At 40.6% G+C, this 16,915-nt stretch overlaps 1 protein-coding gene across 22 annotated transcripts in view; it reads left to right on the top strand.

The window, feature by feature from the left end:
• The window catches only part of ANKHD1 (ankyrin repeat and KH domain containing 1), a 98,560-nt gene that overhangs the window by 26,632 nt on the left and 55,013 nt on the right, over positions 1-16,915 (top strand). For all 22 annotated transcript variants that reach the window (XM_085590960.1, XM_085590950.1, XM_085590956.1 and 19 more), the window contains exons 3-9: positions 8,130-8,286; positions 9,689-9,836; positions 10,702-10,849; positions 11,909-12,142; positions 13,663-13,757; positions 16,156-16,393; positions 16,612-16,803. In XM_085590960.1, the coding sequence (XP_085447086.1) occupies positions 8,130-8,286; positions 9,689-9,836; positions 10,702-10,849; positions 11,909-12,142; positions 13,663-13,757; positions 16,156-16,393; positions 16,612-16,803 (1,212 nt within the window). The remainder of the gene's footprint in view (positions 1-8,129; positions 8,287-9,688; positions 9,837-10,701; positions 10,850-11,908; positions 12,143-13,662; positions 13,758-16,155; positions 16,394-16,611; positions 16,804-16,915) is intronic.

Here is a 16,915-nt window from a genome sequence, read left to right as displayed (position 1 = left end):
GTGGCAGTTGTTTTCACTGTAATATTGCTTCTGTCCTGATTGCAGTTGCTGTTTTCAAACACAAGGCAACCCAAGAGTTAAGAGATTGTCACCCACAGTGAGATGGGTGGAAAAGCTGTTTGCTGCTGCTGAAGTACATCTGTAATCATGACACCAGAGTAATTAATGATGCTTCCATATGAACTACATGCAATATGTGTGGGATCAAAGTGCATTTGAGTGATCAGCACAATTCTCTGCACATATGTGATGAGTTTGGCTGGAAGTCGTGGTTCCTGTAATGGATCAGCAGTGTTGAGAGTTGCATCTGGGAACTTGTTGCCTTGGTGTAAGGCAAATGTTTCTTTGATAGAGATTTAATAGGAACAAAATCTTAAAAAATTGAAAGGTTAAATTTCTTTCTAAAATCCTGGATTATGAAACAAACATTTGGAAAAAACATTGAGAATGAGTGACAGGAAGGTGTGTGAGCTGGATAAGATGTTTTAGTGGCTGTTTGCTGTCCTAGTCAGTAATCTGCTGTTCCTGCATGGTTTTCTCTCCTCTTACCAGTTATGGGGGTGCCTAGAAAGACCTTTTGCTGGTCAGACTTACCTTGTGCTGAGAGAAAACTCCCTCCCCTTTTCCCCAGTGTGAGGACAGTGGGGGAAACATGGGGAGAGGAAGAGCACAAAGTCATCCTTCTGAAAGTGGCCAAATGTTAGATTGGCACAAAAAAGCTCATGTTATTTTAGCTTTAGAAAAGGTAACTTAATGTTCATACCTGGGAGAAAATGGATTCCTAATGAAAGCTTGGGAAATATCAAACTGACAGAAAAATTGAGAGTGCTGCTGTAGCAAAGTCTGGTATGGTCAGGATTTTAAATAAGATGAGGAGTTTTGAGGAGGTAGTTATGTGGATAATTTTTCTGGTATTATTCTGTCGTATTTGATCTCTCATATGTTAACAAATCTCTGCTACAAGGTTTAAACCAATCTTTCAGTTCAGTGTTCTAAGCTAAAACATGTCTGGTATTCCATATCTGTCAAACACCTGTATTCTTTCTTGAATTCTGAAAACAAAGGAATGGGGGGGGGGGGTGGGTTGGTGGAGAGCAATTAAATGAAATTTCAGACTATTTGGGAAGATTGGGATTTTTTTCTGGAAACATCTGTAAGTCTATGTAAAGCTGTTTTTCATTGCTGAATTTGCTTACTGGCCTTTCAAGCTTTACTAAAAATGGAAGTTGGTGGCTGAGGTAGTGAATTCCCTGATTAGGTAACTCTTACTGAAGTGACGTGAGACTAAATTGAAATCTAATTTTATAAACTGAAACATAATGAATCTAATTTGTCAAAAGAAATGTTAATGAATATTGACTAGTTAATCAAGGATTTATGTTTATGGGAAATTTAAAATTAGTTTTCAGAGTGTGAGATACTTAAGCACACAAATGTAAAAAGATGTTCTCAAAAAGGAACCCTTGCCATCAAAATGTTACTGAAATAACAGTAAGAACTAACTGTAGCTGGAGAAGTACTTCCTGGCTTTTGATTCTGGAAAAGGAAAATCTCACTGCTCCAGCTGCCCTGCTGGAAAGAGGAGAGAATGTGGTGGAGATTGCTGGCTCCTGTTTCCACAAGTGCATTGAAATAGATATAAATGCAAGTGTAATATTAGGAGTTTGTAGTGTCAAGTAAGTGAAAAGTGGGAGCTAGAATTAGGAGAAGTTTTCTCCCAAGATATGTGTATGTTGAAATGGCCTTTCAGTTGTTTTGTTTGTTTGTTTTTCAGGCATTCCCTTTCACTTGTGAATATTGTGGGTGATTTTCTTTTATGTTTAAGAGAGTGGATTTGCGAAGAAGGGATATTTTGAGATAAGGACCATGAAATCCAGTCAAGGATAATAAATTTCTGCTTTTGCCAGAAATTGCTTAGCAGATGATCTGAATATGATTTTTTCAGATTGCACTGAAAATGTCATTTTTGAGCATCACAGTTTGCTGTCAGGAATATGATTTGTAGCAATTGAGAACTCAGCTGCTCTTGAAGTCTATGGGGAACTGTGATGGTGACACATGAAATATTGTAAAATGCTAATTAATAAAATCTAAAAATCCCTCAAGCTGCAGCTCTTAATTTCATGCTAAATGAATTTTATTTAGCATGTCCAAATATAGTAATTGAGAGGAAGAAAAATAAAAATTGCAGCCAGTGAGGCTGGTTTGTATCATGCACTTGGTAAGATGGGAAAATAGTTTTGTAGTGAAAATTTGTATCACCTTTATATAAAAGAATGTTTTCGTGAGCGAAGTGCAGATACACCAGGGCTGGTGGAAGTACAGGGAGTTTTCATTGCTCTGGAGCTGAGCTGAGATCAGACCATAACTGTGATTTTCAGTAGTAGTGATTCCAAAGGCATGTACTTGGATTGGAAAGACTGAAAGCCTCAATGTAGATTTTTTAGTGTTTTAGAAAACAAAACTAAAATAATTCCTACCATATCAAACTGTTCCATGCCTGGGAATAGTAGTGTTGAAATGACCTATTGAAAAATGGATAAGCATTCTGGATAATGATTTTCTCCAAAAAAACCCCAAAAAATCCCAAATGGCATTACTCAAGCTGTACTCTCATTTAAACAGTTATTTTCCTTATACTATAAGTAGACTTTCCTTGTAATTCTAATGTTATTTAGCTTAGTGTGAGTTATTTTTTTAACAGCACTTCATATGAAACTTTTTAAAAGCATATGAATTTTAGAAGATGACTAGAATGAATTATTAGTATTTTCTAATTTCTTTACCTGAAGGGCACTACTCAATATGTGGCTCTTGCCTTGAGGACTTTAGTTTGAGCAATCAGCATACAATAAGCTACATATAAATATTTAAAATATATTCCAAAAATTGTAAATATATTTATGTCCCTCATTCTGGTGCTGCAAATTAGGTATCTTAATGCAGTGAAACTTGCATATGACTGTTCCTTTGGGTTTGCTTGGCTTTGGACTGCTCTTTACAAGCAAATGGGGCATGCTTTTCTTTGGTTTACTGGCTCTGAAACTGATCTAATATGAAATTTGTGTTTGGGAAGGTATTTAGATATCATCAGAGAGAAGCCAAGTGCGCACTTTTTGTTATTTACACAGGCAGTGTGTAACTTTGCCACCTGAGAGCTTAGAGAAGAGTGTGTGTTCTGTCCTGCTTGTTGCCTTGTCTTCCTGCAGCTCTGGGATGTGCTGGGGTTGATACTGTTCTGGTAGGGTCACTGCTTGTTGGCATGAGGCTGTGGCAGTGGGCTTTGGACAGCCTAGAACTTCTCAATTCCTCTGAATGGAGATGCCAGTAAAGAACCTAAAACAAAGTTCCTCCTGCTTCCTTGAACCCTCTTTACCTTTTTTGAGGTGCTGCTTGTACACCAGGCTGATTAGAGCAGATTCCTGACATACTGGTAAAAAGATAAGCTATACATTTCTGGGCCATGATTCTCATTTTGTACTTCTTTGGGCCTTTTAAAGCTGTCCACATTTCCATCACAAGCTGTCTTTGGGCTTTGTAAGCCCTTAAGGACCCCCAGCTGATTCTGTACGGACTGAAGCTGAGTTAGACTTTGTGATGAGCATGAGGGCATAAATTGGGTGTGTTACAAGTAAATGTCCTCCAGTGTGTTAGAACATGCAGTGTGCTGGAACTGACAGGGGAAGCACACAATCACCACTGAATCTGCTGGGATATGTGAGGATTATTGGACATTATCTCTTGAATATGTTGATCTTTTTGGAGCAGTCTCCTTTGATGTTCAAAGTATATGTTGACATCAGCTGTGTGTCCTATGAGGGACTTAACTGTGTTTTCCAAAGGCACAAACCTGTTGGTGTTTCCTTTTTTTTTTTTTTTTTTTTTTGAGGCATTATATGTATCTCTGACTTGTTAAACTCACATCACACTGAGAAGTTATCAGCTCATTTCAGGTTACCTTAAAACTCTAAGCTTGGTAGTTACAAAGTGGGAATACCCCGATGAGTCTGAAAGTCAACAAGGAAATGGGAGTGTTGGTTGTAGGTGTGTATCTGATGAGCAAACTTTTCCCTTGAAAGGTGAGTTCCTTGTTCTAATACACCTTTGTAATCAACTTCAGGCTGGTTTAAATAGTTCAGTCATATGGCATTAAGGGTTGAACATCTGGCACTATCTGGCCCCAAGTTCAGTCATTGATCTCTTCCATTGTTGGATAGTGCTGCTGGCCTTGTTCCTGTGGGGTTTCTGGACAGCTGGCACGTGGCTCCAGCAGCAGCTGTTCAGATGAAGAGCTGCCCACCACAGAAGATTTGAAGATTTGTCTGCCTCTTCTCTTCTGAACATGTGTGGGATCTGTAGTGGTTCTGCTTTTCCCTGTGGGGGGTAAAGCAGGAACATCACAGTAGAGGTGAAAGTGGAGAGACTGTTCGTCCAGTTATCTATTGTTCAGGAATATCCTTAAAGAGTGACTTTCAGGGCCACTGTTCTTAGGCTGTTAGAAGGCACAGGCACAGTAATTCTGTCCAAACTTCTTTTGAGTTCACCTTTTTGGTCTTTGCATGGCAGCTTATGTTGGATGAAGGCACTTCCTTTTGGCTTGCTTAAGAACAAACTCTTCATAATTTTAGTTTTAAGCTGTAACCTTGCATTAGAAACATCGCCCTCTCCATACAATTAATGTCTGAACTATTCTCAAGAAAAAACAATGGGTTCCACATTTTCTTTTCAGATTTAAACCTGCAACAGTGATCTGTCCATGAAAAGATGGAAAGGATGGCCTGTATAGAGGCATGTGTGTAATATTCCAGGAAGACCAGAATATAAGACCTTGGTTCAGTTCAGATAGTGTCAGATCAGTAATGTATTAGAGAGACTGTAATAATGTGAGAAATTGTGATCACTCTTGTGCAAGAGTGTGTAGAATGGTCCTGAGGATGCTTTCAGTATTTGTTGGATGGGAAGAAGCAAGAAGAATTTTGGCCAAGATCCTGCACGTAAATCAGACTGCTGGAGTCCCTATGTGTATAAGAGTGACACAAGAAAAAGTGGTTTGGGCACAAAATTAAGTAAATTGGAGATTAAAAGACACATGAGCATTACAGCATTGAGATTCTGGCATAGTCATCCTAAATCATAACAAAATAAAAGCTTCAAATTGTTATTAATGTAGTAAATTGTTGAGTATAATGTGCAAAAGGAGGGTGAATGAATGTGCGTCTGCAGTGGTAATTCTTGTAGTCTGTCTCCCTTTGACTGCAGCCAGCCAAACAAATCTGTGGCTGTTGATTAGTTTTGGCATGTGCAATACAAAAATATGAAATTAAGAGCTGGGAATGGCACCTAGGTTAAACTCTAGGTGGTGAGGTAAATAAAAGGCACCTTCCACTTACCCTCTGAAAAGCTTTAGTTTGGTTATAGCTCATTTTTTGGGACAAAGTCAGAAACAGGAGTGAGCTCTAAGTGCACTTTGACTCTCCAGAAGGAAGAGCCAGTGACCCATGGTTGATGAGTCCCGCAGGAGACCACCAGGTAAAATCCATGAAAACAGATACTTGGGAATAGGAGAGCTGTAGTGGGTCATGTTTGTTTGTCTTAACCAGGCACGGAAGATCCTGTGGTGTGACTTCTGCCTTCAGAAATCCCAGGTATAAATGCCACAACAAACTTTTAAAACAGAGAAGGTATCAAGTGTGGGTCCTGCTTCTTTCGACAACTTGTCAGTGCTACTACTTTGGTGAGCTGAAATAATGGAGATATCCAGTGTAGTTGCAGATAGCCAGGTCACATGGGCTTTTGGCATCCATGGGGTTTTGATGGTGGTATTTTGGTAGTTCTTTGGATCGTTTCTTTTGGCTGGACGTTGTATTTTCCCCTTCTTTTGTCACCAGTAGAACTGTTAACAGCTCCTTCAATTAGACCTTTTTAAAGTGGAGGGAAGCTGCAGTTGTGTTGCTCCCTGTAAGCTAAATCTGTGCATTTTTAGCCTTCGCTCAGGGGTCCTGTGGATTTCTCTCGAGTACTTTTCCATGTTGTTTACCACGCTGTTCAGCTTTGGTTGCAGCAGTCCCAGATGAGGCCTCACTGCCGAGTTGTGAAGACTTAATTCTTTGTCTTTCCTTCAGCAGTGCTTTATGTACACTGCAATGCAGCGTAAGCCAGCACTGCCACCAGAAATAGCTCCTGTAAACATCTCAGCAGTTACCCCGTGAGCCATCCTGGGGAAGCAGAGCTGTGGAAAAACTGTCACTTTCTTGGTGTATTTGGAACTAAATTGATGTCCTGACCCAGTTTTGCAGTGGCTGTCCCCCACTGTCCCACCTGCTCCAGCTGCCAAGATGACAGGACTTCCAACCCCTTTACACCACCAGTAAATCCAGTTTACATAAATGCATAAGGCATGAGCTGTGGCATTTGAGGCTTGTTTATTAACTTTGCTATATTTAACAGTGATGGCCACGGGGGTGGTGGCCTCGACAGTTTGGAGGTGGAAGGGGTCATGTGGCCAGTGACCTCCATGACCCCTTCCACTTTTTGCTGTGATGCTCTGGACTAGCCAGGCTTCCAACCCACACAGATCAAGGTGTGATTTCTGATTTCATTGCAGACTGGGCTAGTAGTTATAAATTTATTTTCATAGCCACTGACAATGCTGAAGGGATCCAGATGTGGAATGTTGGAGGCAGGGAGGAGGTGCACAAGTCTCTTAAGCAGCTCACTGAACATCCATTGCTTATTTCCACCAGCCAAGTGCTGCACCCCAGGGGAGGTGTCTGTCTCAATGGCTGGAGAGGGATTCTCCATCATGTCCAGCACCACATTCCAGTGCTGCCAGCCAGCACTTGGAGCACTGCACCAGCTGTGCAGGGCAATGTCACTGGGTGCTGGGTGTGTGCTGGCATAAAGAGATTTAGGGTGGAGAAATTTGCTAAGTATTGATTCTTATGTTATCAAGAAGCAAATTCGATGCTCTCAAACTGGGGACATGCATTCTCTGAAGACAGCATTCAAACTTAAAATACTATTTATTCTGTAAGAATTACAAGCTGGGTTGTGGGAAATCAAGCATTTACATTTACATTGTCGTGTAAATCAGGCCTGCAGTGATATGCACATACCAAATAGCAAATCTTCTGAGGGATAAGGTGCCTTATTTCCAGAGGTTTCTATCTAATTTGACCCTTTTTAACAGCTAAGGAATTGAAGTTACTGATTCATGACTGGTGAAGGTGGCTGATCTGTGAACCAGTAATCATTTGCTTTTTGTAGCACATGACATTGATTAATTTTTGTTTGGGTTTTTTTGTGGGTGGCTGGGAGGTGTTTGTGCTGTTTACGAATTTGTACCTGAAGATACAAGTCCTGCCCACACTGTTTTGTTTGCTTGTGTTAAATAGGCTGTGCTTAAATATGAGGAGTAAAACCTTGTGTAGTGTAAAACTTGAGCAAAGAAAGTGGTATTAAAAAAAGAAACTTTAAAGAAAGTTCCTTGATTCTAAGCATTTTTACTGTGTTGTGTTGTGTCTGTGAAGGAGAGGCATTGATTTCAAGTATACTTAAAATATTTGAAATTTCATTCCCTATCTTTTGTTCCTGTAGCTAGAGGTGGGCAGTTTAGAGCGGTACATTACTGAAATTTAAACTAATAGACGTTTAAGTTTTTCCTACTCTTAAAAAAAATATATATATATTAGAACTCAGTCTGCTTTGTTATGGGTGGGAAAGGGGTAATAATTGTTTTAAGTTGAAAACTTCTTCCCATTCAGAAAAATATTGTATCATGTCTGTTTCCCAAACTTCTGGTTTGAATGCCTGAATTTATCCTTAATACCCCAATATGATGGTTTTTGACTTCTTTTAAGTTCTTCAAAGGTATGACTTGAGACTTCAGGACAAGTAACAAAGCTGTCAGTTGAAAGATGTAGGGTTTTACTGCGATATTGTAGTTAATTAAATATTCAGGTCTTGGGCATATGTTAGCGGATAGTTTTAAGTAGCTAATTAATTATCTGGCATGTTTGCAAATGATTTTTAACTAATAGTGCATGTGGCTGAACTCTAAAATAGTGTCTTTGCATTTCTTTTGTGTGACTTTCATACTAACCCGACTGATGAACGAACGTGCTCTGAAGGAATTGGTAAATTGTCCACTGCCGATGGCAAAGCCTTCGCAGATCCCGAGGTTCTCCGGAGACTGACGTCGTCCGTCAGCTGCGCGCTGGACGAGGCGGCCGCCGCGCTGACGCGGATGAGAGCCGAGAACAATCACAACAACGGACAGGTGGACAAGTACGTACTGGGCACCCCTGCTTCCCCAGCTATGGGGTTTTATTTCAAATTCAGTTAAATATATGTACTGAGCACCCTTGGTTCCCCAACTATGGGGTTTTATTTCAAATTCGGTTAATTGTAGGTACTGACCGCCCCTGCTTCCCCAGCTATGGGGTTTTATTTCAAATTAGGTTACTTGTAGGTACTGACCGCCCCTGCTTCCCCAACTGTGGGGTTTTATTTCAAATTCGGTTAATTGTACATACTGACTGCCCCTGTTTCCCCAGCTATGGGGCTTCATTTCAAATTTAGTTAATTGTACATACTGACCACCCCTGGTTCCCCAACTATGGGGTTTTATTTCAAATTCAGTTAATTATATGTACTGACCACCCCTGGTTCCCCAACTATGGGGTTTTATTTCAAATTCAGTTAATTGTATGTACTGACCACTCCTGGTTCTCCAACTACAGAATGGGATTTTATTTCATATTCAATTAATTGTACTACTGACCACCCCAGGTTCTCCAACTATGAAATGGGATTTTATTTCAAATTCAGTTAGTTGTATATATACTGGCCACTCTTGGTTCCCCAGCTATGGAATGGGATTTTATTTCAAATTCAATTAATTGTACATACTGACCACCCCTAGTTACCCAGCTATGGAATGGGATTTTATTTCCAATTCAGATAATTTTATAGTTAGTACTTAGTAATGGAGCTGTTCTACTGCTAGCAGAAGCAGATTGCATCTGAAGGTGTAACTACTGTCCCATCAGGTTATTGGCTTCACAGGGTAAGAGAAAATTACAAAAAAATGTTACTTTCTAACCTGCTGCTCTTGCTGTGTACCAGAGAGTTGAGTTCTTATTCAAGAAAGTTCAAGTTCTTAGCTGTAGAAGAGTAGGTGATTGCTGAAGTTTGTCTGCTAATTCATATTAGTGGTCTCTGTGATACTTGACTGCTGACTTTTTGGCTTTGTCTGCAGTAGGAATTTGCCTTGGCACATGCAGTCAGCAGTTTGTCATGGTCACAACCTCTGTGTATCTGGCATTCCCTGAAGTGGGAATAGTATTTGTGAGGTTTGCTCCTGTCTTGTGAACACCACAAAAACCAGCTTTGAGCACTCCTCTCTGCATCTGATCTGTATGAGAGCGTATTATGAGTTAGAAACTCATAATGATGAGAACAAGCTAGTTTAGACAATAAGGAAAGAGTCTATCTCCATTTCACCTGTGGAAATATTGGTAAACTGAAATATAGATAAACTTAAAAAAATATATATAAGGTGTATTTTCAAGTAAAGCTTAGCACTGAAGTCTGGAGTCTTTACTTAAAGGCTTCTTCCTTGCCTAGGAAAGCTGCCTAGCTGTTGCAGGTGTGTTTTGAGCTCACTGTGTGCTAACTGGTTTTGCAGTCGCAGTTTGGCAGAAGCATGCTCCGATGGGGATGTAAATGCTGTCCGGAAGCTGCTGGATGAAGGACGGAGCGTAAATGAACATACTGAAGAAGGGGAGAGTCTGCTTTGCTTGGCCTGCTCAGCAGGATATTATGAATTGGCACAAGTAAGTAACAAATACAGTTAGGACTAAACATTTGTGAAACATTGTCTTGAGGGGCTTCTTTGATAGGTAAACAATTTAGCTATTGTGGCTCTTATAATTTTTTATTATTTCAACAGAATATCAGTGAATACAGCTTATTGTGGGTTTTCAGTTGTTGTTTGGGTTTCTTTAATGGAAAATGCAGTCGTAGATGCCTTTAGGTTGAAGGGACTAGTCTGAGGAATGAATCCTATATTTTGTGATGTATCTGCTTTTCTGGCATTATTCTAGATGCAGTCCAGCTGTTCAACCGAGCAGGAATATCTAAAATAGTAGTAAACCCAAATACTACAACTGGTTACCTTCTAAAAGCTCATGTCTCAGTCACACAAGCATTTTTTTTAAATCACATTTTTATCGACAGTACATTAATTTCTGTTAATTTTAAGTTAGATTGTTTCTGTATCTAAGGGCAGCTGCTTTGAAATAGGTGATAGTTCTCAGAAATGCCCAACTTCACATTTTGGTGCCAAAACACAGGACAGGGAGAGAACTCACCTGTGTGCACAGAACACCACTGATCTGTGGGTGTCCTGGTCATTATTGCAGGTGACAGTTTCTGTGCTGTCATTCTGGTCAGTAAATTGCCCTGTAACTTTTGAAAACATCCATATTTCTCTGGAAGTTAGATACAAACAAATGCAGAAACTCAGGATTTTCTGCAGCAGAGCCCAGTGCAGGCAGTAACTGTGAATGGTCCTGGGGGTGGCACTGGGCTGTGAGGGGATGTGGCAGCTGGCTGGGGAACCAGTCTCACAAACCCCACTGAACTAAAAACAAAAGGTTGGTGTTACAATTTGCTCACTGTAGTGAACTTTTCCCCTAGGTGCTTCTAGCCATGCACGCCAACGTTGAAGACCGAGGGAATAAAGGCGACATCACTCCCTTGATGGCAGCTGCCAGTGGAGGCTACGTGGATATCGTTAAACTCCTCCTTGTCCATTGTGCAGATGTCAATGCACAGTCCTCCACAGGTAACTGGGGAGCACGAGCACAATTAGTAAGGCTGGCACATAAGGCACAGTTCTTCTGAACATCTGTGTTTTTGTCTAACACTTTCATTCACAAGAAAACACGACAGGAACTGTAAGGAATAGATCAGCTCTGTAGCGAATGTGTTTGGAGTCTTAACTGGCTGTTATTAAATATGGATTTTAATGTAAATTCTAATGGAAAGCATTGTTCCTGTAAAAACCACTTTGGTGTTAGAGGACAAGAAAAATATATGAAGTTCATCTTTTCTTATTGGTATAATCTCAAATTACCAGTAAGATGACCATGGGATGCATCCCATCAACACCCGTTATTTCTGTCTGTTCCTTTTTACTAAAGAGGAGTTAAAATTTTTGAGCGCATTGAATGTTCTCTGTATTGCTGGTTCTTGACCACAGCTTAACTGACCTCACTAACAGCATTAACCTGCACTTGGATTCTGTTTATTAAGATAGAATTTAAACTTTGTTCAAATTTTCAAACAAGTCATGTGTCCGAACTATATTATTTTATCTTTCTGTTTAGCCATTTGAAGTTGAGTTACCTTAAAATTGACTGTAGCATTTAAAACATGAGCCATATGCGAGTGTCTCTCACTTACAGTACCAGAGTTTTAAATTATAAATTTATTCACAGCCAGCCAGTAGAAGATTTTCAAGGAATTACAGGATACAGTCTTAGGAAAAAAAAAAGAACGACAAAACAAAAAAATCATCCCCCCAGCTCTGCAGTAACAATTACTTATTGATCTTTTTGTGCATGTTTATTTGATCTAATTTTGTGTGCTAAAGTAGGAAACATAATATTCAAACTGAAAAAATCCTGATTTGTAATACTGGTTTGGCGTTAAAACTTCCATGTTAATAGTTATTTGGGGTTTTATATCCCCCCTGGAATGATGGGCTGGAGTAACATTGCTGTGAGGTGAAAGGCTGCTGCTGGTGATGTACATGGGTTTGTTGGAGCTGTTAACACTGATCTCCTTCCCTGTGTTTGGAGTGAGTGATGGAAAGGGCTCTCATGCAGCCTCTCCTTTGCAGGCAACACAGCTCTCACGTACGCCTGTGCCGGGGGCTTTGTGGACGTGGTGAAGGTGCTACTGAAAGCTGGTGCTAACATAGAAGACCACAATGAGAATGGACATACCCCCTTGATGGAAGCAGCCAGTGCAGGGCATGTCGAGGTTGCAAGAGTATTGCTGGAATATGGTGCAGGAATCAACACTCACTCCAACGAGTTCAAAGAAAGTGCACTTACACTCGCATGCTATAAAGGTATTGTCTCTTGCCTTGTTTTGTATTTTTGTTTAAATTGGTTTGCTTGGATTTGTCTGACTAAAACTTTCAGCAATACTTTGACTATCTTCCTAAGAGTTTTGTAAATCTGGGTTTTCGTTTTAAACTCAGTGTCACAAAATGTTCCTCTGTGGTGTAGTGGTATTAAGTCTGTGTTTGTGTCCAGATGTGGTGGACACTTGACATGTTGCATATGAAAACTTGTAACTGGCTATGTCCAAACTTGTGCTTTGACACACCAGCATTCTCTCCTTCTACCCACTACCACATTCCCTGTGTCATTGCCAGTTCCTTCACCAGCTGTCTTTGAATTCTGAAAACATCTCTATTGGTTCTTCAGAAAATGAAAAGGTTGGAATGTGTGTTTCTGTAATATCTGATGGGGAGACAATGTCTCCATTATTATTGGTTTCTTTTCCTTCAGTGTAATTTAGGAGAATGCTATGAATTCTTAAGTGTGATGAACTTCTAGGGACTTTTGACCTAATTTCTTTTGCTATTTAAAGCTTCTTTGTAAAGTAACAGTGTAGTGGTAATCCACTGTGCTTCTATGGCTTGATTTCCAACCATTGCTTTTCTACAAATAGAAAATAAGGATGTGGATTGTTGTCATAGTAACTTTAGGCTTTGCCTCTGTGGTTAGGATTGAGGATGCATATTATGTATAACCTGTCTGAGGACTTGCATCTGGATTTGTTATGGATTTCCTACAACATATGTTAGTTCCTTACAGGCAAATGCCAGTAATGGTACCCCTGAATGTACTACTGGAGGGTCATTCTTGTTTCTTTTGACCCAGAACCTAATTGAGTCATAGAATGTAAAATCTTGAATGACAGAGATGTCCTGTATTATCTTTGACAAGATGGTTGTCAGTTTATGTGAGACTAAGTCTTCCCACAGAGAAGAATGCTCATCAAGAGGCTAAAAACTTAGAAGGGACAATTTCTAAAATGACAAAAACTGTAATAGAGTTTAAATCAAGTTTTGGTAAAGCTCAGTAGAAGCTTCTAAAAATAATGTCAGATACTATGATATAATGTGTGTCTCTTAGTTCTCAGAAATATGTCTGTGAGTGTTATTAAACAGCTTAAAGTTAAGTTCAGATCTACATGGACCCATCCCTAAAAGATAATCCCCCCAGTTGTATTCTGCCTTGGAAGTCTTAAATGATCTGTCACTGTACAGTTCAGTAGGGAATAAGCACAGTTATGTAGCTTGAAGTCACAAGGAAATGTTCTTGTGTTATGTTGAATTAAACAGGTCTGTCTTCATCTCATGGCTGAGCAGTATCTTTGGGAAAGGCTTTTTGAAGGCTGCTGACTTGTTTGCATTGGTATTTTTTAAAGAGCACTTTAAGAAGCCATGTTTGCCAATTGTAGCTTGTGAAGATTCTAATAGCAAACTGTTAAAATCTGAATTATTTCAGTAAGTGTATTGTCTGTACTACTAAAAGTTGATGTGGAATGCTTATTTATTTTGATCTGTTTCATTTGAAGGCCATTTAGATATGGTTCGTTTTTTGCTTGAAGCTGGAGCTGATCAAGAGCACAAAACAGATGAGATGCACACGGCGCTGATGGAGGCCTGCATGGTAAATACCTTTGTTTGTACTGCTCCCTCCTCGGGGAGAGAGGAATGCAGGAGGTGATAAAATAAGAGTGAGTCTTGGGTAACAAGCTGTTTGGGGACTGCAACTGAATTTGTGTTGTTATTGTGAAAAAGTGCTTACAGTAGCTTCCACCAGCTTCTCAGTCTAACTGCTCACAAAGAAAAAAATTCCCTAATTTTTGGGGGGTAATGCTTTGTTTTAAATGCTCCCTGTGTGAAGTTTAGGGGTGACTAATCTGCAGTGCAGTGATGTAGTACAAGTCACTAGTTTGGGGTTTTGTTTTGGTTTTTTTTAGTGTGCTTTCCACCTTTGTTTTTATAAATAAGGTCTCTCAGTGTGTCATGGAATGAGCCTTCCAAAAGTGCACTGAGCTGGATGATTCATGCATTACAATTGTCTGTTCATCACTGCCGGAAGTGTTTTGCATGGAGAGATGACTTGCTCTCTTCTAGGTTTCTGTAAATGAGGTTGTGAGGCTTTTCTTCGGACCTACCATTTTTAAAAATAATGTAGTGCTTAGTTCTCTAGCAACTGTCCACATAATTTCAATGCAGCCATTGAGGAAAAACTTCCCTATCCTAGAGCATCAACTCAATGAAGAGTGTCAAAGCATATGTAACCATTTCTGTACAGACTTTGGATGGCCTTTTTCTCTCTTCTTCAAGCTGGGGAACTTCTCTGAAGAAAGAACAGGAACCTTGTTTCCATAGGAAGCACAGCAAAAAGAGGGAAACTGATTTTTCTCACAGTAGCTTGTAATCCTTGGAAGATAGGATGCAGTGTTCCTCCAGTCTGCTGAGAGCTGGAGGATCAAATGTTCTTTCAGTGCAGTTGTGAGGTGATGATGCAAGTGACCAAGGTCAGGGTGTAACGTGGGGAGTTGTGTCCAAGTCTTCTGATAGTGAGCTGGTAATTGTATCCTTGAATAGCCTTCCCTGTAGGAGAGTCTGGTGCCAGTAAGGAATTCGGGACAGTGGGTGCATACTGTCACCTAAAGGAGATTGCACCATGACTGTAGACTAAAGGTTAATCAACCCCACTGTTCTGTTTAGGTTGGGGTTTTTTGTTTGCTTTTTCTTAGTTTCCTGGTGAAACAATCCAAGGGCTGGCTTAATCTGGAGTCTATGAAGCAGCTCATTTGGGGGAGAGAGTTGTGAGGTTTTCAACTCTTTGGTGTTTCAGACCAGGTGTTCTGACATTACAGAGTGTGTATTGACATTTGAAAGCAGCAGAAAGGAGGATGAGCCTTTGAAGTCCCAACTCTATAACAAAGAATTTGTTTTTTGTTATAATTTGGCTTCACCCTTGCACAAGGGAGCTGTTCCACCAAATTGTTGTGACTTCCCAGTCTTCATCTCTTTCCATCTAAGGAATGCAGCAGGTACAGGTTACTGAGATGTCTGGTCTCTGATCACCTATTCTTTTGTAAGTGCCTTGCAGTTTGTTTTGGTCAGGACAGTGCCACACTTTGGGTAATGCCTCTAATGAGGTGGCTGTTGGCTTTTGGATTTCTCAACCTCTGAGAACAGCAGCCTGTGTTTAATGTGCTCCCCTGATTGCTGTCCATCTCAGGTTACCTACAGCCTGCTTCATGGTCAGCTTAAGCTTTCCCCTTTTGTTGATGTCGTGGCTCTCTACCAAACTACACCTTTGGTCAAATGTGTATTTTAGATACTTAGCCTATTACAAGTAACTGATAGGTTTAACAATACTTTCTTGAGAAGCTGACAGATACATCTATGTGCTTTTGTTAAGGACTCAGACTGCTCTGGCAATCCTAATTCTCTTATTCTATGGCTTCACCCCAAGGCATTCTTCAGGCATCTTTAAGAGTTTTTCCAAATCTTCTCTCCTCCTCTTACCTGCCTTATTGTTACCTACCTCAGTTTCTCTGCAGGTATCTTTCCCAGGGTTTAGAAGTTGCCAATTGGGCTTTTTTGATTTATTGTCTGTAGAAGTAATGAATCAACTACTACTACAAAGAACAAGAAATTATTTTTTTTGTGATGCTTGTTTTGAGGTTTAGTCATGGAGTGAGTTTATTACTTATGGCACTTGTTTGCTATCTCTAGTATGTTGTGTCCCAAAGACTGTGCTGCAAATTAGGTCTTGCACCATGATTCATTTTCCTCAAGAAATGGAAACACCAACATATATCTAGCTCTTTTTTCTTCGTGCATTTAAACCTGACTGACGTGGAGGTGGAAACTTAGGTGTTGGTTAGGTCTGAGTATTACTGTAACTGTCATAATGAAACCATGATAAGTAAAAAGACAGGGATCTTTGTAGGATAATTTTCAGGCCTAGCGTGATAGTGGTTGCAACTAGATCATCGAGTGCCTTCAGTTCTGTCTGACTCCTGGTTGCCCTTTGCTTGCAGGACGGCCACGTGGAGGTGGCACGGCTGCTGTTGGACAGCGGTGCCCAGGTGAACATGCCCGCGGATTCCTTCGAATCCCCGCTCACTCTGGCAGCTTGTGGCGGGCACGTGGAGCTGGCAGCGCTTCTGATCGAGCGAGGAGCCAACCTGGAGGAGGTGAATGATGAAGGTTATACACCTCTGATGGAAGCTGCCCGGGAAGGCCACGAAGAGATGGTGGCCTTGCTGCTGGCACAAGGTGAGATCCCGTGGCGATGGAGCGCTCAGAAGGACACAGTGTGATCCTTGGCCAACAGGTGGCCTGTGTAGATTGCTCTGATGTAGCATGGAGCTGGCACTGCTCACTGCTGCACCCACAAAGCAGAGCTCAAACACCCAAACTGCTGTGGGAGTGATGAGCATTCACCTCCCCAGGCAGTGTGTGGCCAGGTCAGTAATGGCTGTTTTGTTTCCCAGGGGCAAATATTAATGCACAGACAGAAGAAACACAGGAAACAGCCCTGACCCTGGCCTGCTGTGGAGGCTTCTCTGAAGTCGCTGACTTCCTTATTAAGGCAGGAGCTGATATAGAGCTTGGTTGTTCAACACCTTTGATGGAAGCTGCTCAAGAGGGTCATCTTGAACTGGTGAAATACTTGCTGGCAGCAGGTATGTGTTCAGAGCAGGTGATTAAGCCCACAGATACTATAGACTTGATGTATTTTGTATGATTTGGAAGATGCCTGGGTTTTTGATAATGGCAGTGTTGTAACAATAAACA

This window comes from Lonchura striata, chromosome 13, assembly GCF_050655825.1.
Source record: "Lonchura striata isolate lonStrDom1 chromosome 13, ASM5065582v1, whole genome shotgun sequence".
Taxonomy (NCBI): domain Eukaryota; kingdom Metazoa; phylum Chordata; class Aves; order Passeriformes; family Estrildidae; genus Lonchura; species Lonchura striata.
The sequence above is the reverse complement of the archived record's forward strand: the minus strand, read 5'-3'. Positions and strand labels throughout refer to the sequence as shown.